The sequence below is a fragment of the Mustela erminea genome, chromosome 1 (assembly GCF_009829155.1).
Source record: "Mustela erminea isolate mMusErm1 chromosome 1, mMusErm1.Pri, whole genome shotgun sequence".
Classification (NCBI taxonomy): Eukaryota; Metazoa; Chordata; class Mammalia; order Carnivora; family Mustelidae; genus Mustela; species Mustela erminea.
Genome location: NC_045614.1, coordinates 16,172,251 through 16,192,921, shown reverse-complemented (window position 1 = coordinate 16,192,921; position 20,671 = coordinate 16,172,251). Strand labels below are relative to the sequence as shown.

General features: G+C 55.6%; 1 protein-coding gene across 1 annotated transcript in view; it reads right to left on the bottom strand.

Moving 5' to 3' along the window:
• LIMD1 (LIM domains containing 1) overlaps positions 1 to 16,629 on the bottom strand; it is a 63,891-nt gene extending 47,262 nt beyond the window's left edge. The window contains exon 1 of the mRNA XM_032317414.1: positions 14,605 to 16,629. Within this exon, the coding sequence (XP_032173305.1) occupies positions 14,605 to 15,997 (1,393 nt within the window). The 5' untranslated portion in view covers positions 15,998 to 16,629. The remainder of the gene's footprint in view (positions 1 to 14,604) is intronic.
• Positions 16,630 to 20,671: the final 4,042 nt, after the last annotated feature.

The window sequence follows — 20,671 nt, the reverse complement described above, 5'->3', positions numbered from 1 at the left end:
ATTTTTATAGACATATACAGGATAAACATATATACATGTACAGTATACATTTGGCGGCTACACCACCAAATTGTATACTTTCAAAGGATGGGCTATGGTGTGTGAATTACCTCTCAACAGAGCTGGCACAAAAAACAAAAATGTTCACACAAATATTATTAGAACACTAAAGTATGCAATACAGAAAACAAGGTAGACACCCACATGGAGAGGCAAAGCGAAACAGGGACAGGTCCTGTATTGTTTCCATGGGACTGGTCGGGTGACTGACTGGGTCCGATCCTAAGGAAGCCTGCTTGCTGGCTGGACAGAGGGAAGACTGGCTCACCACCAGAAGCGACCTACACTCTGGCCGCCCCTGGGCAGGGAGCTCCCTCCTGCGGCGGGCTCCCCGGAGGAGGGAAGAGGGCTTTGTCCGGAGGGTCCGGAGAAGAGCTTCCTGTGGCCCCCAGCTCTCCACTCTGATTCTCTAAGGACTACATAAAATTAGACTCTGGCTGGCCTTCAAAAAAAATCACGCCGGTGGGCTGACATAAAGCCTCCCAGTGGGTACCAGAAACTGAACAGAAGTAGCAATTCCAACAAGCAGCTGAAGGAGGAAAAGGTTCACTGGCTGGCTTCTGAGCGTGGTGTTCGGGCATCCCAAGGGGCCCTCCACCAGGACAACTCCCGCCAAAGACTCGATTCTCCAACAAAGTTCACACTCGTTCACTCAGATACTTAAAAATAAACTATCTGGGGCGCCTGGGTAGCTCAGTCGGTTAAGCGTCTGCCTTCGATCGATGATCGATGGTCCCGGGGTCCCAGGATTGAGCCCCTCATTGGGCTCCCTGTTCAGTGGGAAGCCTGCTTCTCCCTCTCCCTCTGCCCCTCTCCCAGGCTGTTCTCTCTCTCCTACACATAAAGAAGTAAATAAAAATCTTTTAAAAAGTGAAATATCTGTGTGTGCAAGAACGAAAGCCTATCTCAACAGTGACCACTCCTAGTCAGAATGACGGGCCCCTTCTATCATGATTTCTGTTTGTTCAGAGTTTCTGACTTTCCCACAGTTAGTTGTGCTTAAGTTTTTAGAAATGGCAAAAACCACAGAAGTGTTCTGTGTTCGTGAAAGCCGGGGGTGGAGGATCAAAGCCTTGTGAGCATTAAAAAAAGGGATGAGGGTGCCGGGGTGGCTCAGTGGTTGAGCCTCTGCCTTCGGCTCGGGTCATGATCTCAGGGTCCTGGGATCGAGCCCCGCATCGGGCTCTCTGCTCGGCGGGGAGCCTGCTTCTCCCTCTCTCTCTGCCTGCCTCTCTGCCTACTTGTGATCTCTGTGTGTCAAATAAATAATTAAAAAAAAAAAAAAAGGTTATTAGCCATACCTTTAGGGAAAAAAAAAGGGATGAAAATCACTGTATACAGAAGAAGCTGGTAGGGTGTCAGTCAAGTGACACCAGGTCAGAAGGTCAGAGAGGAGCTGGTTTAGAAAGTCATCCATGGGGCAGAGCCCAAAAGAAACCTGTGACACAGCTGGTCAAGAACTACAGAAGGGCTCTCACACACGGCTTGCGGCAGAGGGAGGGGGTTGTTACAGGGCAGGGCGCTTCTGGAAAGCTTGTTGGCAGCTGCTGAAATGCTAAATATCCTCCTGTTGTATGGTCCAGCAATTCCACTCCTGGGCATCTACCCGGGAGAAGTGGGTAGAGCAGATCTCCACACAAACGATCCCAGCAGACTTATTATTCAGCCCCCGAGCCAAAGAACCCAAACATTCCTCCGCAGGGAAATGGAAAAACCAACTGCGCACTTGTGGAATGGAATACTCCTTCGCAGTGCAAAAAGGACAGACATGGAACACACACAGCAAGAGAGGTAAACGTCACAATCTCTGAGTGAACTATTCCAGACAAAAGAGATCTACAGTCAAGTCTCGATATTCACTATGTACAAGGCTCCACAAAGTCACTGCAAATACCGGATTAGCGAATAGTGAACCTTGCTCCCAGAGGAAATATAGGGTTAGGTTCCTGCCAGCCTCTGGGCACAACCTTTTCATCAACTAATCAGTACATAACCTTGTTTTATCTGTGCTTCTGCTGAAAGAAGCAGCACATATTACCTGATGTAATATGCATTGTTGATTTCATTGAAGCAGCACATATTACCTGATGTCATATGCATTGTTGATTTCATTAAGGTTGAACTCAGGGCCCACAGCACCAGGACTCGCGCCTGAAGGAAGCTTATCTAGCACAGGTTAGATAAGCATGTCCCCATGAGGCACATCGTGCAGCCTCCTTGAACTCAGAAATACCGGGCAGCACTGCACTCGGGGAACATTCCGAACATAAAATTCACCGACAAAGAGCCCAAGAATGCAAAAAACACGGCACTAAAGAGACGGCAAGGAAGACGCATGTTTACAGGATGAGGGCCAAAACAAGCAGGCAGAGCGTGGCCCGGCTCACCCTCAGCTGGGATTGTGTGTGGGGCCACACCTCTGCACGAGTCCTCAGATAATCGCCAGAAAGCCACGAGTGAATTTTGGGGTTCCAAATAAATTTTAGCAAACAGGCAAATTCGCAAACGCGGAATCTGTGAATAATGAGGATCGGCTATATGTGAATACCGTATAAATACACGTATATTGTGTTTTAGGACAGGTAAAACTAATAAATGATGAAAAAATCAGAATAGTGGTGGAGAGGGGTGGACACTGACTAGAAGAGGCACGAGGGAGCTTCCCAGGGTTGGAACTCTTCTAGATCTAGACAGGAGCACCCGTTACATGGGTGCGAGCATTTGTGTAAACCCCATCCCACAGCACATTTCAGGGAATGTAAGTGCAATTTTTTAAAAACACAGCCACAAATTCCTTGACACACCTTCCAACCAGAGGTAGGGGGAATGCGCATGAATAGGGGAGGGCTTGGCACTCTTTGACCAAGGGAGCATAGCAGAAGTGACACCCAGCCACTTCTCCGGCGGGGTCAGAAAAGGCCACGCAGCAGAAGAGCCCTGGGCCTGCCCCTGAGTATCCAGTGCAGAGGTGGAAACCCCACAGAGTGCACAGCTGGGCTGAGGCCCTGCTGGTTTACTCTACATTGGTTCCTTTCTTCCTGCTGCCCCCCCCCCACTTCCTTTGCTCTCTGGCTGTAAACTCGGGCAGGGCTGCTGCTCCCCACACCCACACCTCAGGCATGGGTGACTCTGCGGGGTGGTGGCCAGGGGCCACGGGCAGAGGAGGGATGATTGGCTCTGAAAATGGCCTGACCTCCGAGGCCCGCCACCAAAGGGCCTCTGTCTCAGCCCCACCACCAGAGAGGAAGGCGTCAGCCATGCTAGAAGAGGCCGCAGACAATCAGCCCTTTGGAGGCTGCCTGGAAGGCCACCCGACTTGGCCACTCTCCCCAGGCCAAGGCAAGGCCTCCAGAGCCCCGCCAGAGGGGCAGGGTGTGGGCCCATGCTGGCCGGGGCCCAAGCAGAGCCCAATCCCAATCCCAGAGGGCCCCTCCCACCTCTTGCCAGAAACACTGTCTTTCCTTTCTCTAAAGACGGCAAGGGGACGAGCGGTCCCCACGTGTCCTCGCTAGACTCAGTGTGTTACAAAGGTCTTGGAAAACTGGCTCAGCTACCGCCACCACCACCTCGGACCCCAAAGTACCTTCTTCCTCCATCAGAAAAGACCCACTTCAGGGGCTGTGAGAGCCGTCTTGGCCCCTCCTGCAATGGGCGTATGGCCTCAGTGGGCTCGTTTCAGGGGCTGGCAACAGAACATATTACAATCTTCCTGTTTAAGCATTTGTGGATCAGAACAGCCCCACTGGGCGTGGCCTTCAGATGGGACGTAAAGATGCTTTCATATTTGGAGGCAAACAATGATTAAGTGCCTGCCCAGCCAGCAGTCCGCACAGGCCATACTCCAAATGCTTTAGGAAGCACAGCGGGGACGGACAGAAAAAGCGCAGGCTGCCTGCGAGTTTCTATTTTCAAGTAGCCACACTTAAAGAGCAAAAATGGGTGAAAGTGGGGTGCCTGGGTAGCTCAGTCAGTTAAGCGTCTGCCTTTGGCTCAGGTCATGATGCCAGGGTTCTGGGATCGAGTCCTGCCTCGAGCCCTCCGCTCAGCGCGGAGTCTGTTCCTCCCTCTGCCTGCCTCTCTGCCTCCTTGTGTGCTCGCTCTCTCTCTGTCAAATAGATAAATAAAATCCTTTTTAAAAAATGGGTGAAACTGATTTTAAAGATACAATTTACTTAGCCCAGCACGTCCCAAGTATTCTTGTTTAAACACAGAATCGAAGTAAAAATGTTAACGAGCTACTTTACATTTCTTTTCCCACACCACATCTTCAGATCCCCAGACTGTATCTCACACTTGGAGCACATCTCATCTGGACCAGCCACGAGTCCAAGTGCTTGGCTAATGCCTGCGGTTAGCAGCTCCCCAACTCACGGGCACAGATCTCTGCTAACTAATTTAGTCTTCACAATGGCCATGTCCACATTTTCCTGATGGGGAAACTGAGGCACGAGACTGTCGAGGCGTCTGCCCAGGGCAGATCCAAAGCCTCCACGCAGTTCCTCAAATTCTACTTTAGTAGAATATGAACATCTTCTCAGCTAGGAACACGTCTGCCGGCAGGTCTCCCTGCTTCTGTCCCAGCTTCCCCAGGACTTTGGTCCCTGGAGCTCTGCAAAGCTTCTGCCCAGACAAACCCCAGCATCCAACCTCTTCCAGCCCCTCCAGCCCCCAGAAGGCTGCCCGAAGCAACTTCCAGCCCGGTGGGAGAATTCATCGGAGTCCCTCCTGGCCAGGGTGAGGTTATGACGTTACCCTGGTGCTCCTGCTGGCCTAGAACTCTCCAGCACCTGCGTGGGAGGTGTGGACCGGCACTGGAGTGCATGCCCACCCCAGTGGTAATCTCCACATGCAAAGCCCCAGCCCTCGGGAGGGACTTGGGGACCGTCCCCATCCTCCTGTTGGCCACGGGGTTCACTCGCTCATTCGACGAGCACTGTGGGCCGGGCACTGCCTGGGGCCTTGAGACACAGTGGTGAACAGAATGGACACCCCACTCTGAGGGAGCCCACATCCCAGCAGAGGAAGGAAGCTCCGCCGATCCTAATTCCGTCTCCTGTGTACAGTAGCTGTTCCATAATGACTGCAACCGAAGGAGTATGTTCTCTGTGCTTGGAACTGGATGTGGTGATGGACAGAGGTGAGTGAAGGGTCTGGGGTAGAGCTGGGGTGAGGGGCAGGTGACCCCTTACGGGGTCACACCCACAACCCCCGCTTCAGGATTCCAGAGCTCTGTGTATCTAAGCAAGACAGAAACCACCCAGGTTTTATTTCTTCATTTTCCTTATTTAAGTGGGGCTTTTTATATAGCTTAAGGGGTTTTCCCTCCCCAAAATGTCATTTTGGCTTCGTGATTGAGACGGAGGACGACAAGCATTATTAGGCACAGGGAGGTATTTCAGAGTCACCCTAGTTGGGGACAGTGCTCTCACAGGTTCCTCCGGAGGCTCGCAGCCCGGGGAAGGGAAGAGAATTATATCGAGCTCAGGACGTCCAGTGTCCACGAGGTGAGGAATCCAAGGGCAAAAGAACCAAAGCAGGATGCCCAAGCTGGCACAGGCAGGCCGGCCTCCCGCTGTCCTGTCTCCAGCATGTTTATAGTGAAGGGACTTCTGTCAGTAAACGCCCCAGGGGTGCGGCACGGCCAGCCATCAGCTAGGCTGCTCCCAAGTCCATCTTTCTAAATTTAGTACCTCCCTGCCTCGTTGGGAAGCAAGGCAAGCCACCATAGGGGAGAGAGGAACAGGACAGGTGACATATCAGCCATGCAAAAGCTCCACCCCTAAGCCCCGGGCGAGCTGGGGCCATCCCATCGGCAGATGGGCCACAGCTGGGCTCCACCCTGCTGGGAGGGAGGCTGAGGCTTGGAACAAAAGCCAAGCTGCTACTACTACCAGAGGGCCTCCGGTCAGCAAGAGGCAAGCGTGCTACTCTCTCAGCACGCCAGAATGACCACTGCGTGCTGTCGGGCCCAGAGCCTGCTGTGATGTGTGCTCACCCCCAGACTCAGGGCCCGCATTGTAAGAGGAGTGCCCTGTCCACTCGTCCTCAAATTACCAGGGTCAGCCGAAGGGCAGGTACACACTGAACTCAAGGCCCCTCCTCTCCAGCGACAGACGGCCTCAGAGCAGGCTTCCAGAACTTTCTATAGACCGCAAATGCATGTGTGGGGGAGAGAGGCCCGAGGTCCCTGACAGGCTCCCAACAGACTTCCAGTAACCGGGAGTAACAAGTCCTCGCTCTCCTGGGACATGGAGAGTTGAGTCACAGACCGAGAAAGAGGAGGAAGGAACTTGGCCAAGTCTCAACTCGTGGCTCTCAAAGCTTAAAAATAGCCTGGCCGCCGACCCTGAAGTATTCCCTTTGAGACACTCCAGCAGAAAGTCTCCAGCCTTCCAACGTGACCCTGATGTTCCGTGTCCAGCTGGTTTCCCTGGGAGGGGACAAATGAAAAACAAAACCTGGAGCCGATATAAATATTTGCTGGCAAGTACTATCCTGCCGTTGACGCGCCTTGGGAATTCTGGAGGCCTGTTTTGTTGTCGGGTAAGGTTTCTGTTCGCTTTGCTGGATGGACTCTAAGCGTCGTTTTGTCCCATGTTTGGTTCTAAGCATCCCTGCCCCATCCTAGGGTTGACACTGATCCTCAGACCGAGGCATCCGGGCACACCCCTACCCTGGCCCACAACACTCGGGGGTGTCATAAGCTCCCTGAAAGCAAGACGTGCTGGTTCTAACCGACACCTCACAGAGAAACACAAGTCAGCAGGTACCAGGGGTCGTGGGCAGTCAAGGTCACTGCATGGCCTCGGTGTCCTTCTGAGCCTCGTGGTTCCATCTCGGGCCGGCAGGGAGGGGCTGGTGCGGGCACAGCTCCTCCAGCCAGCCCAGGTGCCCCTCCATGCCCTGCCTCCCTCCACCACAGAAGGGGAAGACCTCAGCCCTGACCGACTCGGGGCTGCATTTCCCCTGAAAGTTCTCCTTATCAGAAAGCCATTGCACTCCCAGGAGCGGACAGGCAGCGCCACGGGGTTGTCAAGACCTCAGACTCAGCCAAGCTCCTTGATTTATGTGTCCGGCAGGTTACTTAACTTCTGTGTACCTCAGCTGGCCCGCCTACGAAATGGGCCTAGCATAATGGGCTTATTGGAAGGACTGAATAAGCCAATGGCGTGCGATGATTAAAAAAGTGGCCAGTGCACAGCGACACACTTTAGTGCCACTGTTTCAGAGCCATAACCGCAGCTACAAATCCCACCCCCGTCTCCCTTCACGTCCCAACAGAAGCCCCTCCATTCCTCCAACAGACATCCTCCAAGCACCTGCTGTGTGGGCCCCGGACGGGGCCAGGCCCTGAGGTCACTGTCCAGCGTCCACGGACCCTGCACCACCAAGGCCATCACGGGAGTCCACGGAGGAAGCCTGGGGCACACGAGGGAAAACAAGGCCAGCAAGCCCCGCGGCCGGTGCTACCCGCTGTCCCCCCAACTTGACCCCCCGTGTCATTAGAACGAGAGCCTCCAAAAGGCCTCCAGGGTGGGTGACAGACTAACACCCTGCGTGTGATGCTTTCCTAGAGCTCTCTCCTTTCCTCATCCTGCTTTCCTTAGACACCCTCTGCCGAGCTCCGTGGGTGACCTCCGGCTGAGTCGCTGCTTCTACGTCTGGCCAGAGAGCCACGAACACACATATGACGCATCCTGATTCACGGCGGGCTCTGGCTCTGCTCTGGAAACTTCCTGCAGGAAACCACCACACTGATTGTCCTCAGGATGGTAGCACGTCAGTGATGCATGGCTCTTGGTTTAACGGTATGTATTTTCCAGATACCTAAAGTCAAGATGATGACCGTTTGCAACAGACAACGTAACTGTAACTAAAAATACAAACTTGGGCTTCACCTCCATAGACGTCCGGGAGAGGGGGGGAAGGCCAGGCCGTCCAGCCCCCGCCGCCTTTCCGGGCTCTCACCGCTACTGACATGGATGCTCCCCCATCCCTGGGTTCCTCAATCAGCTAACAGCCAGGCCTCCGATGGGACCTAGAGCCACAGACACAGCGCTTGGGGCTGGGATAAGCCCTCAGAGGAAGAACAGCTTGCCCACCGCCATGCCTGGGCCTCCTGGTGGGATCAGGCCCAGAACACCTGGTTTCCTCGTGTCCCAGGTGGCAGTCATAAGTCAAAAGACAGGGCGCCTGGGTGGCTCAGTGGGTTAAGCCGCTGCCTTCGGCTCGGGTCATGATCTCAGGGTCCTGGGATCGAGTCCCGCGTCGGGTTCTCTGCTCCGCGGGGAGCCTGCTTCCTCCTCTCTCTCTCTGCCTGCCTCTCTGCCTACTTGTGATCTCTCTGTGTCAAATGAATAAATAAAATCTTTAAAAAAAAAAATAAGTCAAAAGACATAAAGAAGGGGCACTGGGGCAGCTCAGTCAGTTAAGCATCCAACTCTTGGTTTCGGCTCAGGTCATGAGCTCAGGATCGTGGGATCGAGCCCTGCGTAGGGCTCCGTGCTCCGCTGGGAGTCAGCTTGGGATTCTCTCTCCCTCTCCCTCTGTCTCTCCCGCTCATGTTCTCATTCTTGCTCTCTTGTTCTCTCTCTCTCTCTAAAATATAGATAAATACATCTTAAAAAAAAAAAAAAAAAGATGTAGAGAAATATGTTCGTTTTTAACCCTCTGGCAAGAAACTGTCCTGTCAGAAGATCAGCTTCATGGCGTGGATTATTAATAGAAAAAACAAGGCATTCTTTCCTGGTCACAGAGGAATAGAGCAGAAACATACTGTCCCGAGGAGGCAGGACGGCAGAGAGACAGCGTGATGGGACCTGGCCGACGCCGTGGGAACCTGACGTCGGGTTCCAGCTGAAGAACCCCCCTTTCCGGGTGTGGGGTCACAGGGGCAGGCACATTCTAGGTGGGCCAGAAGGATGCTGGCTGGGGAAGGGCCAAGACAAGGAGCCTGGGGAGGTGGGTGGGGGGTGGGGGGCAGTTCCAGGAGCTGGGGACCCAGCAGGGAGGCTGGTGTGACAGAGGGCCGTGAGCTCAGTGTGGCTCCCTGGCCACAGCGAGGGAAACGCGGGGTCACCACCAGCCACGTTCTGTGCCTCCATCTGGTGACACAGGCACGTTCATGTTGCAGGCACCTATGATAGGCATATCCTGTACCTCCCTAGAAAAGTAAACACGATATGCCTTCCTGATTTTGAGAAGGAGATTTCTAAAAGACTGGGGGTGTCTCTCTGTCCCAGGACTGAGGGGCTGGATAGGCAGAACCAGGGTCTTGGGTGGCATTTACAAGAGTTACCAGAGGCTCAGAAATTCACTTCCACATCAATGAAAGCCGGGCTTCAGGTAGGTCCACACTGTGGCCCTGAGTCTCTGGAAGGAATCTAAGTGCCCAGGGAACCACGCTTGGTCCTGAGCCAGATGCTTCTTGTACCTTCTCTTCTACTTCAGCCCCTGGTTTGGCTTACTGAAATGCCTGATATTTAGCGGGGGTGGGGGGGGGGGTGTCACAGGGACCTCTAGGGTACATGCCGGCCTCTTGTCCTGGAATTCTGGGGAGGAGGGCTACCCTATTACAGGATTGCCAGGAAGAGTGCTCTGGAATCACCCCCAGTTTTTCATCCGGGGCTAGAGGTAAGCCCCACATTTCAAGCATCTGCTGCTCATGAAGTCAGACAGGGCGTGCTTCAAAGGGCATTAGGACCATCCGCATGCCGCCCGAGGTCTGCGAGACTGTCTGCTGGAAAGGAGCAGCTAGGACAGTTACACAGTCCTGGTCTGGATGGCGGCAAACGAACCTCGTGGCTTCTAGTCATAAGACATCAAGTGTGATGGGCTCCCTGGCCCCCGGCAGGGGCGGGGCCATTCCCGGGCGGAGTCACACCTGTTTACTGGTTCCCAAGCACAGGCGGGTCTGCGGCTGCAACCGGAAGGCCCATGGGAAACAGGAAAACTAAGGACAGAGGCAGCCTCTTCTCTCTGTGCAGGGTGGGGAGGAGCCTGCCCACCCACTTACCAGGTGAGGGAGACCCCCCCCCAGCCAACCTCTTCTGGCCTCTCCACCCCTGATGCCTGACCACATCCAGCAGAGCTGCCTCCACTTCAGACTCAGGACCTGGTGCCCTCCCGGGGGGCGTTAGCAGTGACGGATCCCCAGGCCCACAGCCCGGAGGGAAGGCACAGGTCCTCGAGGCTCAAAGCCCACGACGCCCCCATGGCGGCTGCGTGCAGAGTGAAACCGGAGGGACAAACAGAGCAACAGACCAGCGGGTCCCCTATGGGAGGCGTCAGAGCCCACCTGGTGTGATACACCACTACTCATGTAGACCCGTGTGGTCTTGAGCAAGTCATGGGCCTCAGTTTCTCCACCAGGAACAGAGTACTGGCATTTAACTGTGAAGGGTAACGCAGGCCACATCCCCAAAGCCTAGTGCGCCACAGGCCCTAGACAGACGGTGGCCAGGATCGGTCACGCAGCCCAAAGGTCACTCCTAAAGGGGTCTTATCTGCCTGAGGACAGGAGGGGGACGGGGCGGGGGGGCGGCCTGTGGCGGCCACTTTGAGGTGGGGGCCTCGCCCGTCCTTCCCTCGGGCTCTGCCCCAGCTGCACGGGGCTACCTCAGCCAAGGTTGAGGCCACAGGGCGGCCCAACTTAATGACCAACCGGGGGGGAGCGTAAAGGCCGGGATAGCTCCCCTGAACTCAGGACGCTTCTGAAGGGCTTCTGCAGCTCTGTGCTCCCTGTGGGGTGGGCCCAGGCCCGTGAGGCCTGCACTGCGGCTGGAGCCCTCCTCTGCCCGTGTCCTTCCCCTCCTCCCCAGGGCTTCCCCTTGGGAGCCCCCTACACGCTCCAATGTCTGAATCAGCTTCCCGGGAAACCCAGGCCGTCACAGGTGGCTTCTTTGTATCCTTTTTCCTTCGGAAAGGAGGCGGGAACCCCTGTGGGGAAGACAGTGGATGGAGGAAAAGGCCAGGAAAGAGTCAACAAAAGCACGGCGACCTCTTCCCTTCCTTTGCAGTGTAAACAGTGGTGTTAAAGCAGGAGCTGCACAGGGCACTGGGCAAAGCAGCAACCCTCACCAAGCAGCATCAAGAATCTATCCTGGTCTCTTTCCTCACGGGCACTAAGACACAAAGAGGCCACAGAGGAGGAACAGCGAAGAAAAGGGAGGCAGGGGGAGAAGGAGCCCCTGGGACCACAAGGTACCAACCCCACAAAGACGGCCAAGGAAAGTGCCAGAAGCATCCTTGGAGACAAGCAAGTCAGTTACCGGAAACTGAGGTGTCTTCAGACCTAAGGGTCCTCAAAGGCAAGAGCAGGGATCCAGGAGCTCTTCCCACAGTGGAAACACCTACAGGGACACCTCCGTTCGCCCCAGGAAGGGGCCCACGTAACCAGCCCAAACATCGCCTTTGCTTGGCTCCCGGCTAGACCTATATCAACCCTGATGGTCATGGTTACCTTACCCTGCCTCTCGCAGGCAAGAGCCCTGTAGCCATAGATACTCTTCTATTTGGAAGGAAAATCTCCTCCTAATTCAAGAAATGCAGGCTGTTGGGCAGACACGGTCTCTCAAAGAACACCAGATCTAGGGAAGGGAAGACCTCCGTGTGCGGAGCCCCTCAGCAAGGCCGGACGCTTCGCACCACGGATGGGTAGGGGGGAGACCTAGAAACAGGAGGTCCCCCAGCAGGGTGAGGCCAATAATTGACCACCAGAGGCTCCAATGAGAGACTTCCTCCTTGGCCACACAGCCCGCCACGGAAGTGCCAATAGAGACTCGGCCACCAAAGCAGGTGCGGGGCAGGCGCTCTCCTGTGTACGGGGCAGGTGCTCTCCTGTGTGCGGGGCAGGTGCTCTCCTGTGTGCGGGGCAGTGCAGGCCCCAGACCAACTCTGCAGACAGCAACTAGAAAGGGCACCCTGTTCCATGGCAGAGGCAAAGAGCAGGTGGATGGCATGGTGTGTGGAGACTCACACGCACACACATACACACACACACACGTACTTATATTCATCACACCCGGGGCACTGGTCTAGGAGCCCAGGCTTCGGGAAGGACACTCACTGTTCACTGCTCAGGTTTTGTGAGTGTGTGTGTGTGTGTGTGTGTGTGTGTGGTCTTTGGAGTTTTCTATACAAGAAGGTCATGTGTAGGCAAAAATTAAATATGACTCCATTTACATGATCTACCCAGAATGGGTAAATCCACAGAGACAGAGCACATATGGTGGCTTCCAGAGGCTTCCAGAATGAGGAAGAATGGGGAGCGACTGCTTTTTATGGGTATGAGGTTTCCTTTCGGGGTGACAAAAATGTTTTGGGACTATTAGAGTTGGTGTTTGTAAAACACTGAATGTACTAAATGCCACTGAACTGTTTACTTTAAAATGGCTAATTGCATGGTGTGGGATGTTCATCTCAATTAAAAATAAAAACCAAATCCACAAAAACAAAATAAATACAGATACGAAACAGCTTTCTGCATCTGTGTTTGGGAGGCAGCATGGTGATGCTGGTTAAGGGCATGGGTACAGTGTCTGAACTGGGGGGCTCCAATCCACAGCTATGCCTAGCACCCTACCTGCGAGGCCTCGGTTAAGTGATCTGACTTCCCCAGGCTTTATCGTCCTAGTCGATGAAACAGGTCTAATGACAGAACCTGCTTCCCAGGGTTGTTGCAACTAGTAAATTAAATGGTAGAAGGTAATTGCCCAGTGTGGGACCAGGTGCAGACTGGCCCCAGGGCCTTTGCCCCTGCTGTCTGTCCACCCAGAACGCCTTCCCCCAGGGCAGATGCTGCCTCCCCCAGGCTTTTCCTCCAATGCCACCTTCCTGATGGGGCAATCCCTGACCCCCTGACTTAAAACCCAAAACCTCTCTGCCAACACCCTCCCGGAGGCTCCACCCCCTCCTCCACCTGTATCTCTCCCCAGGATTTGATTATTTATCTGGTCCACCTGCCGTCTCCTTCCACTGCCCTGTCTGTCCTGTTCTCTGTGTGTGCCAAGGCCTTGAACAGGGCACAGAGCCCAAGGCAGGTGCTCAATAAACACATGTTGAATGACTGGTGTTAGCAAACACCTCCGCCCCGATCCCCTGTGTGAGCCTGCCTCCCGGACAGAGGAAAACGGCTGTTTTGTTGTTTAATCAGCCCAGAATTAAAAATTAAGCACCAGTTTGCAGTTAAAAGTCACAATATTTCCAGTAAGCGTTATTCGCCAAGGGGGGACATCTGCAAAGGGAAAGAGACAGAGAGCAGCCAGACGGTGCCGTTTGCTCAGAAACATAAGCCAACGAAGTCACCCCAACCTCCGAGCGCCCTTTGTGCCATGAGAGCTGGTCCCATGAGTCTTTGGAAGGATATGACCACCGTGTGGCCATGCTCACCCAGGACCCCGTCCCTCCTAGCCCCTCAGGCCATAGCCATTCGCAGAGAACTGACAGCCGTTAAGGGCGGGCTTCCCCAGCCCTGCCCTCCTCCAGGGGGGGCCTAGCGGACACCCTCCTGGGACTCAGCTTCCCAAGGGCCTCAGGCCTCAGAGTGGGGAGATCGTGTCCCCAATTCTCCAGAGTTCAAAAATGGGGGGGGAGAAAAAGACAAAGACCCTCAGACTCTGCTAAAAATAGGCTTTCTCGTTCGTTCTCCTATGAGACCACAACATCGTGACTTCACAGAACAAGAGAGCCGCTTTCTCGCGGCTTCCAAACCCGGACAGGGCAAAAGAAAAAGCTGAAGCTAGCAGTTGCCAACAATTCGAGGTTCGAAAAAGACTAAAACAAGACCCCGAAACTGCGAGCAAAACCAGCAAGGAAGCTCCTCCCAACCCATCAGGTGCCGGGGCTGTGTGTGTCCCCTGGCTGTGGACTGGAACCCGGGCTGGGGGCTGAGTTCTTCGGAGACACCTGGTCCACAGGTCTCAAATTTCCTGGACAGTCAACACATCATTCGCTTTCTAAACAGTTCCCGGGTGAAGGGATGCTGCTGGTCTCGAGACTACACTTTGAGAACCACTATTGCTCGAGAGCAAAGCCTTCCATGTTAATCTTGCAACTGCACACGGGACCTACACACACACACACACACACACACACACACACACACCTCTGCGCAAACACGGGTCCTCAAACAGCCAGACCCACCAGTGGATGGAACCCAGAGGGGTGCCTGGACCCCAGAAGCTGCTCGCATTCAAGTTCCTGCATCTGGGGCACACCCGAAACCCCTGAAACCCGAAGGCACAGCATTTCCCTTTTTGGAGAGCTATCACGAGCCATCCTGCCCCGCGCCACCCCCCCCCCGCCCCCCTCGCACGTGGGTAACTCCCAGCTGCAAGATCCGCTTTCAACTCAGGGATGCTTTCAAGTTTCTGAATCTGAAGCAGCAGCCAAAAGAGGAAACCGCACATTTAAAAAAAAAAAAAAAAAAAAAAAAAGGCGTGGCACTGATGGGCAGCTGCAGCATCCCTGATGGGCAGGGAGCACCTCCCTAAACACAGGGACCTCGTCACCCATGGTGGGCGACGCCACACATCTCTCACTCACCAAAGTAATCGGCCTTCGGGTGTGCATCCATTTCTCGCTCCAGACGTTGGGTTAGGGCTTCTAATTTCAGTTCGGCAGCGGAGGGCCCGAGCTCGGGGCCTGGGACGAGGGTCTGGCAGGGCAGCCTCACCCTGGGGGGGCTTGGGTTCTCCGGGAGCGCAGGCCCCAGGCTGCCATCCGACGACCAGCCAGGGGGACCTTCTTTACAAGATAACTCGGGCGGGGTGGACATCGCTGGGTGGACAAGGCTGGTGGGGCTGAGCTTGGGACCAACGCCAGGGTCTGTGCAGACTGGCTTGGGACCCAGCCCAGGGGCCGCACCCGACGGCATACTGTCCACACTGGCTGGTGAGGATGATGAGGCCGAACTAGAAAGGTAAGATTTGGGTCTGTCTTGGAACCAGACTTGAGGGTCCACCGTGGCTTTGGGCATCAGGCCTGAAACCTCGCTGCCCACCCCCGAGTTTGTTCTTGGAAGAGCTCCTTGGCTGGGGCAGCTCTGGGCCAAGGGGGCTAAGAAAGAGGAGGTCCTGGGCGGAGGGGGCCCTACCATGGCCCCATTCTCTGGACCTGGGGAAGAAAGGCCAGGGCTCACCCGCGGGGAGGAGGAGGTAGTCCAAAGCCCAGTCGGCTTCTCATCACCGCGGCCACCAGCGCCATCCTGGCTGCTCTCAAATGACCTGCTGGAGCTCAGGGACAGCTGAGGCTGGCACAGGGGATGGTCCCTGGAGGGTCTGGGCAGTGGTGCGTCCGTCCCTGGGGAGCCAGGCCACCCACTCCCTGCGCCCGGCCTGATGCCGGGGGACACTCGGGGTTCATCAGCCCACTTTGGGCTTGCCAAGGAGAGGTTGTCATAATAGTCTCCGTGGGTGAGGCAGGAAGGGTCCTCACAGGAGCCTAGTGGGCGGAAGTCAGACATCTCCCAGCCTGCCAGGCTCTCCTTGGAGCCGTAGTCCTGACTGCTGTGACTTGCGCTGCGGGCATATGTCCTGGCCCTCTGCTCCTGGGGTGGGTATGAGGGCTGCCCGGGGGCGACAGAGGGGGCTGTCCCAGGACCCACCGTGGAGGCAGCGAGAGGGGGCTTGGCAGCACCATCCACGGTCAGCTTGCTGCTCACACCAGCGTCCCGGCGGGCCTGTGGGCCCGTGGGGGCCCCACCATTGACTGGGCCCCGGCTCCCCCTGGGCAGGGTCTCCTCCTGCAAGAGCTGTTGCTGCTGCTGGAGGTGGATCTTGGCCATTTTGGTGGCAAACACCCGGCGCGTTTCCTCAAACTCAGGGTTGTTGCCTGCCCCCTTGTCCACTCGGAAGAGTCCATCCTTGGAGGCCTCGTACATGTTCAGGTCCTCGATGAATTTACTGGCCTCCAGGCCCAGGTCCCCATACTTATCCATGTCGCAGACGGGTATCAGAGCCCAGCACAGGTGTCCGGTGTGTGGGGTGGAGGGGGTAGGGGGTTGGTTGCTAAAGACGGGCAGGGGCTCTAGTCCAGCCCAGGACAGGTAAAGCCTTCCACCTGCCCGGCGTGAGAGTCATGACCCCAGGCCTCAGAGTCCGGCAGAAGTTGAAGCCTCAAGGCCAGCTGGACCGAGTTTGCTTCCAACTCCCTTTCCCCTCATTGGTGTCCACGTGGGGGCAGCTGGTGGCACTTCCCCGTCCCAGCCTGCTGTGCGTTCTCTTCTCTTTTTCCAAATCCTAAAAGGAAAATAGGGTGGAAAAAAAATATCTGCTCCGTAAGCAATCGAACTCGGAAACCGACGACGCGAGCAGCCGCTGGACGGGGCCGGGGTGCCGTCCGCGGGGCGGAGAAGGAGGAGGCCGCGGGACCCGCCGCAGCAGACGCGCGGGCGGCGGGACGCGCGGGCTCGTCCCGGGCGCTGGGTGCTCGCGGCTCCGGGCCGGGCGCGGAGAGGGACGCGGAGAGCGGCGCACGGGCCGGCCCGGGCCGGGCAGGAAGTCCGCTGCAGGCGCGGCGGGCGGCCTATTGTCCGATGGCGGCGGCGGCCCGGCGCGCGCGGGCCGGAGGACGGCGGGACGCGGAAGTGAGCGCGCCGGACGCAGTCCCCGCGGCTCGGTGGCCGGCCGGGCACGTCCCGGGCCTCGAGGAGGCGGAGGCGGGGGAGGCGGCCGAGGGGCGGGGTCGGCGGCGGCGGCGGGCGGGCGCCCCGGGGCGGGCCTGCGCCTGGCCGCGTGGCCCCAACGCCCGCACCCCGGCCGGGCTGGGGGACTCGGGGCCGGCGTTAGCGCCGGCCAGCAGGCATCGCGCGGGGGCTTCCCCTGTCACCGCGGCCCCCGGCGACCCGGGCCCCGCTCCAGTGCTTGGGTCGGGCCCCGCCTCTGGCCGCGCTGGGCGGGGTGGGGGGGTGGGGAGGTGGCCTCCGCGCGGCGACCGCTGGCAGGCGGCCGGGGCAGCCTGCGGGGTACGCGACGTGCCACTTGGAGTTTGCGGGAGTCCCGGGGGCCCGTGCTCCTCGCCCCACCGTGCCTCAGTTTCCCAGGGTGGGGCAGTCAAACCCGTGTGCCGCCCGGGGCCGCCTCAGCCCGGACCGTGCCAACCTCTCGGCTTGCCGGAGGTGCGCGATCGGAGGCCCGGGACGTCACCCGGGGCTGGCCCGAAGGTCTAACAGGTGGGCAGATTAAGGCACAGACTAAGTAGCGTCCGAGATGCCATCGTGGGAGCCCAGGTCCTCTGAAAGGGGGAAAAGAAAAAAGTCACATTGTTCCCCGGAGTGCGCGCGTTTAAGGCTCTCAGTGAAGCAATAAAAACAATAAAAAAATACAATAAAATCAAAACAAGCGCCTCCTTATTCATATGGGGATTCCTGACCCGCCTCCCGAGGTTCGCGCGACCGGGGGATGCGGGGCGCGGCGCGGCCTCGGGTAGGGGGTAGGGGGGCCGCTGGGCCTGACTCTAGGGCGCCCCCGCATGGTCCCGCACTCCCTGTACCAACTCCGAGGTGACTCTGGAGAGGTGCCCTTTCGCACAGGGCAGCCAGAGTGATCCTAAGGCAAATACCAGACCAGTCAGTTCCCTGCTTAAACCCTCAATGCTTTCCTGGGCTTAGACTGAAATCAGTTCTCTACCAGGGCCTTCCCCAACCTGATTTGGGAGCTTTCTGTTCCACACACCGTCCTCCTCCCCCGTGCTGCAGCTGCAAGAGCTTCCTAGTGCCTGCCCAGAGTCTGACCTTGAACTTCCCTAGTTCATCATTCCCATGTCTGCTGAAATCATCTCCTCCTAGAGGCCTTTTTAGGCACCTTCTTTATTTTCTGATCAGTCCTGATCACTATTTATAATTCTTTTTCTGTTTACATGCCATGTGTTTGGTGGGCAGGTGGTTTTCCACCTCCTTAGATGGGATCTGTATGCCCAGTGCCTAGTACATAGTAGTACCTGATGGTACTGAGCAAGGAGCCCGATGCAGGACTCGATCCCAGGACCCTGGGATCATGACCTGAGCCAAAGGCAGACACTTAACCGACTGAGCCACCCAGATGTCCCAATACATAAACTTTTTATTTTTTTATTTTTTTTAAAGATTTTTTATTTATTTGACAGAGAGAGATCACAAGTAGATGGAGAGGCAGGCAGAGAGAGAGAGAGAGGGAAGCAGGCTCCCTGCTGAGGGACTCGATCCCAGGACCCTGAGATCATGACCTGAGCCGAAGGCAGCGGCTTAACCCACTGAGCCACCCAGGCGCCCTACATAAACTTTTTAAAAAGTTGCCCACAACCCCCCTGTTCAGAGATGATGATGATGATGATGAATTCAGTAATATATAATATTCAATAATCCTTACTCATTAATAACTGGGCGTTCTCACAAGGTGAGTGACAGGCATCTGAACTTTCTGGAACAGTGGTTCTCAGAGTATGGTCCTGGAGCCAGCAGCATCAGCATCCCCTGGAACTGGTCTAAACCTGTGGTTCCCAAACTTGAACATGCATCAGAATTCCTTAGGGAGCTTATTAAACACCGGTTGCTGGGACCTACCACCAGTTTCTGATTCAGTGGTTCTAGGGTGAGGTCTAAGAATTTGCATCTCTACCTATTTCCCAGGTGATATCGATGAAGGTTCCGCTACCACCCTTGAGAACCACTGGTCCAGAGTCTCCATTCCCATGCTTCCTCTCGGTGCACAGAACGGTGAGGGTGTCTATCAGAGTAGAAAGCTATGGCCCGCATTCCCTGACCCTGCGAGTACTGGGGTGTAGCTGACAAAGTCCTGGGAGCACACGCCCATTCCTGTGCGAAGACCAACAAGCTCAGAGTCAGGTTCCTGGGTGTTTGGTTCTAACAGCTGGAACCCTGGTATTAGAGTCACAGACACCTGCCAGGGCCTCTTGTAAACCAGTTTTCTCATTTGATGTACTTGGCAGCGGCACCTGGGCCCTTAAGCCTTGGTCCCAACCCTCATTTTGCCTTGCCCGGAGGGCTCAGAAGCCATGAGTTTTACTCCCCATCACCACTGCAGTTCTAGAAGCTACTGTACTCTTTCCACCCAATAATACAGACACCTGAAGCCACCATCTTCATATTTCCTCACCAGACTGGCTTGTCCCCTCTCGGTCCATGGAGTACCGTATACCTTTACAAAGCAGCTTGGAAAAACGGCACCCCATGCGCCTCAAGCCACGTAATATACTATACTACTGGGGAGAGGTGCTCAGGCAGCCCACTGGATATTTTACCACTGCTGTTTAATATTTAAAAGACAGACGTGTTTTCCCATTCTGTGCCCAACATTTAGAATCCCACCCACGATTATTTCCTACAGGCCAATTTTGTCTGTTCTGTGTGCTTGGAAACATCTGTTGATTCGAATCTCAAAATATGGGTTAATGCCTTGCGCATCAGTTGCTTAAAAAGCAAAAATACTGAAGAGCTCGGTATTTGCATCAATCTGTAGGCAGAGCGTGGATGATTTTGTTTTTGCGTTTACAGATAATGTCTTGTTTTGTTGGGTGAGAAATGTTCCATATTCTGTTTTATCAGGACAGCCATTCCAAGGCAGTGATCATTCCTCATGGTCCTGCCTGGAGATCCAAGGGCATGACCAACACACAGTTTTCCTTTGGTCTTGAAGCTTATTTTCATGAGCACATGGATGTAAAAAGGACCCGCCCTCTGGACGCCTGGGTGGCTCAATCAGTGACGCGTCCCGCTCTGGATTTCCGCTCAGGTCATGATCACAGGGTCAAGAGGTGGAACCCGGCATCGGGCTCCGTGCTGGACAAGGAACCTACTTGAGGTTCTCTCTCCTTCTGCTCCCTCCTCCCCACAAAGTGCCTGCGCATGCACACACTTGTGAAATGTGGAATTTCCTCAACTTGACCTGCCCAGGATCTCAGTAACATCCATCATTTCCTGTACCTCCCCAGCTTCAAACCCTCCAGCAGCATGCCGAGTTACCCTGAGAACAAGACCCCCACCTTCACCCCATGTGATGGGGCCTCTTGCCACCTATGCCTACCTCCTAATCCCCCTCTAACCCCCCTTCTTCCTCCACTCCAGCCCCACTGGCTTCCTCACCGTCCTCCACCCATGCCCTCACCTGGCTTTCATTCACTCACTGAACAATATTACTGAGCGCCTAGGATACCCCAGACCCTTTTCCAGGTGCTAAGGATACGGCTGTGAAAAGAATAGCCAGATGTGCCTGTCCTGTCTGGACTTAACATCGCAGTGGGACAGGCTGGACAATAAACAAAGCAGATACATGCCTAGTGGAGGCCCTGAGCAAGTGAGGAGAGAGGCGGCCAAAGATGAAACCAGGAAGAGCATGGGAAGGAGATGCCATCTTGAATACACCATCAGGGACGGTCTCGCTGGGCACAGACTTGAAGAAGAGCAAACTGTAGGAGCCTCAGGAGTTTTGTTGGGTAACGTGGAATAGGGGGGAATGCCATCAAGAGAGGCTGCTTTAGAGGTTTTTGGTTTTTTTTTTTTTCTCAGTATGGGAAATGGTACATGTTTCTCTGCTGATGGGAATGGCGCACTGAGGTAGATGGGAGTTGGGGGAGGAGAGTTGCTCTTGGAGGAGAGAGAGAAGGGAATGTTGGGAGG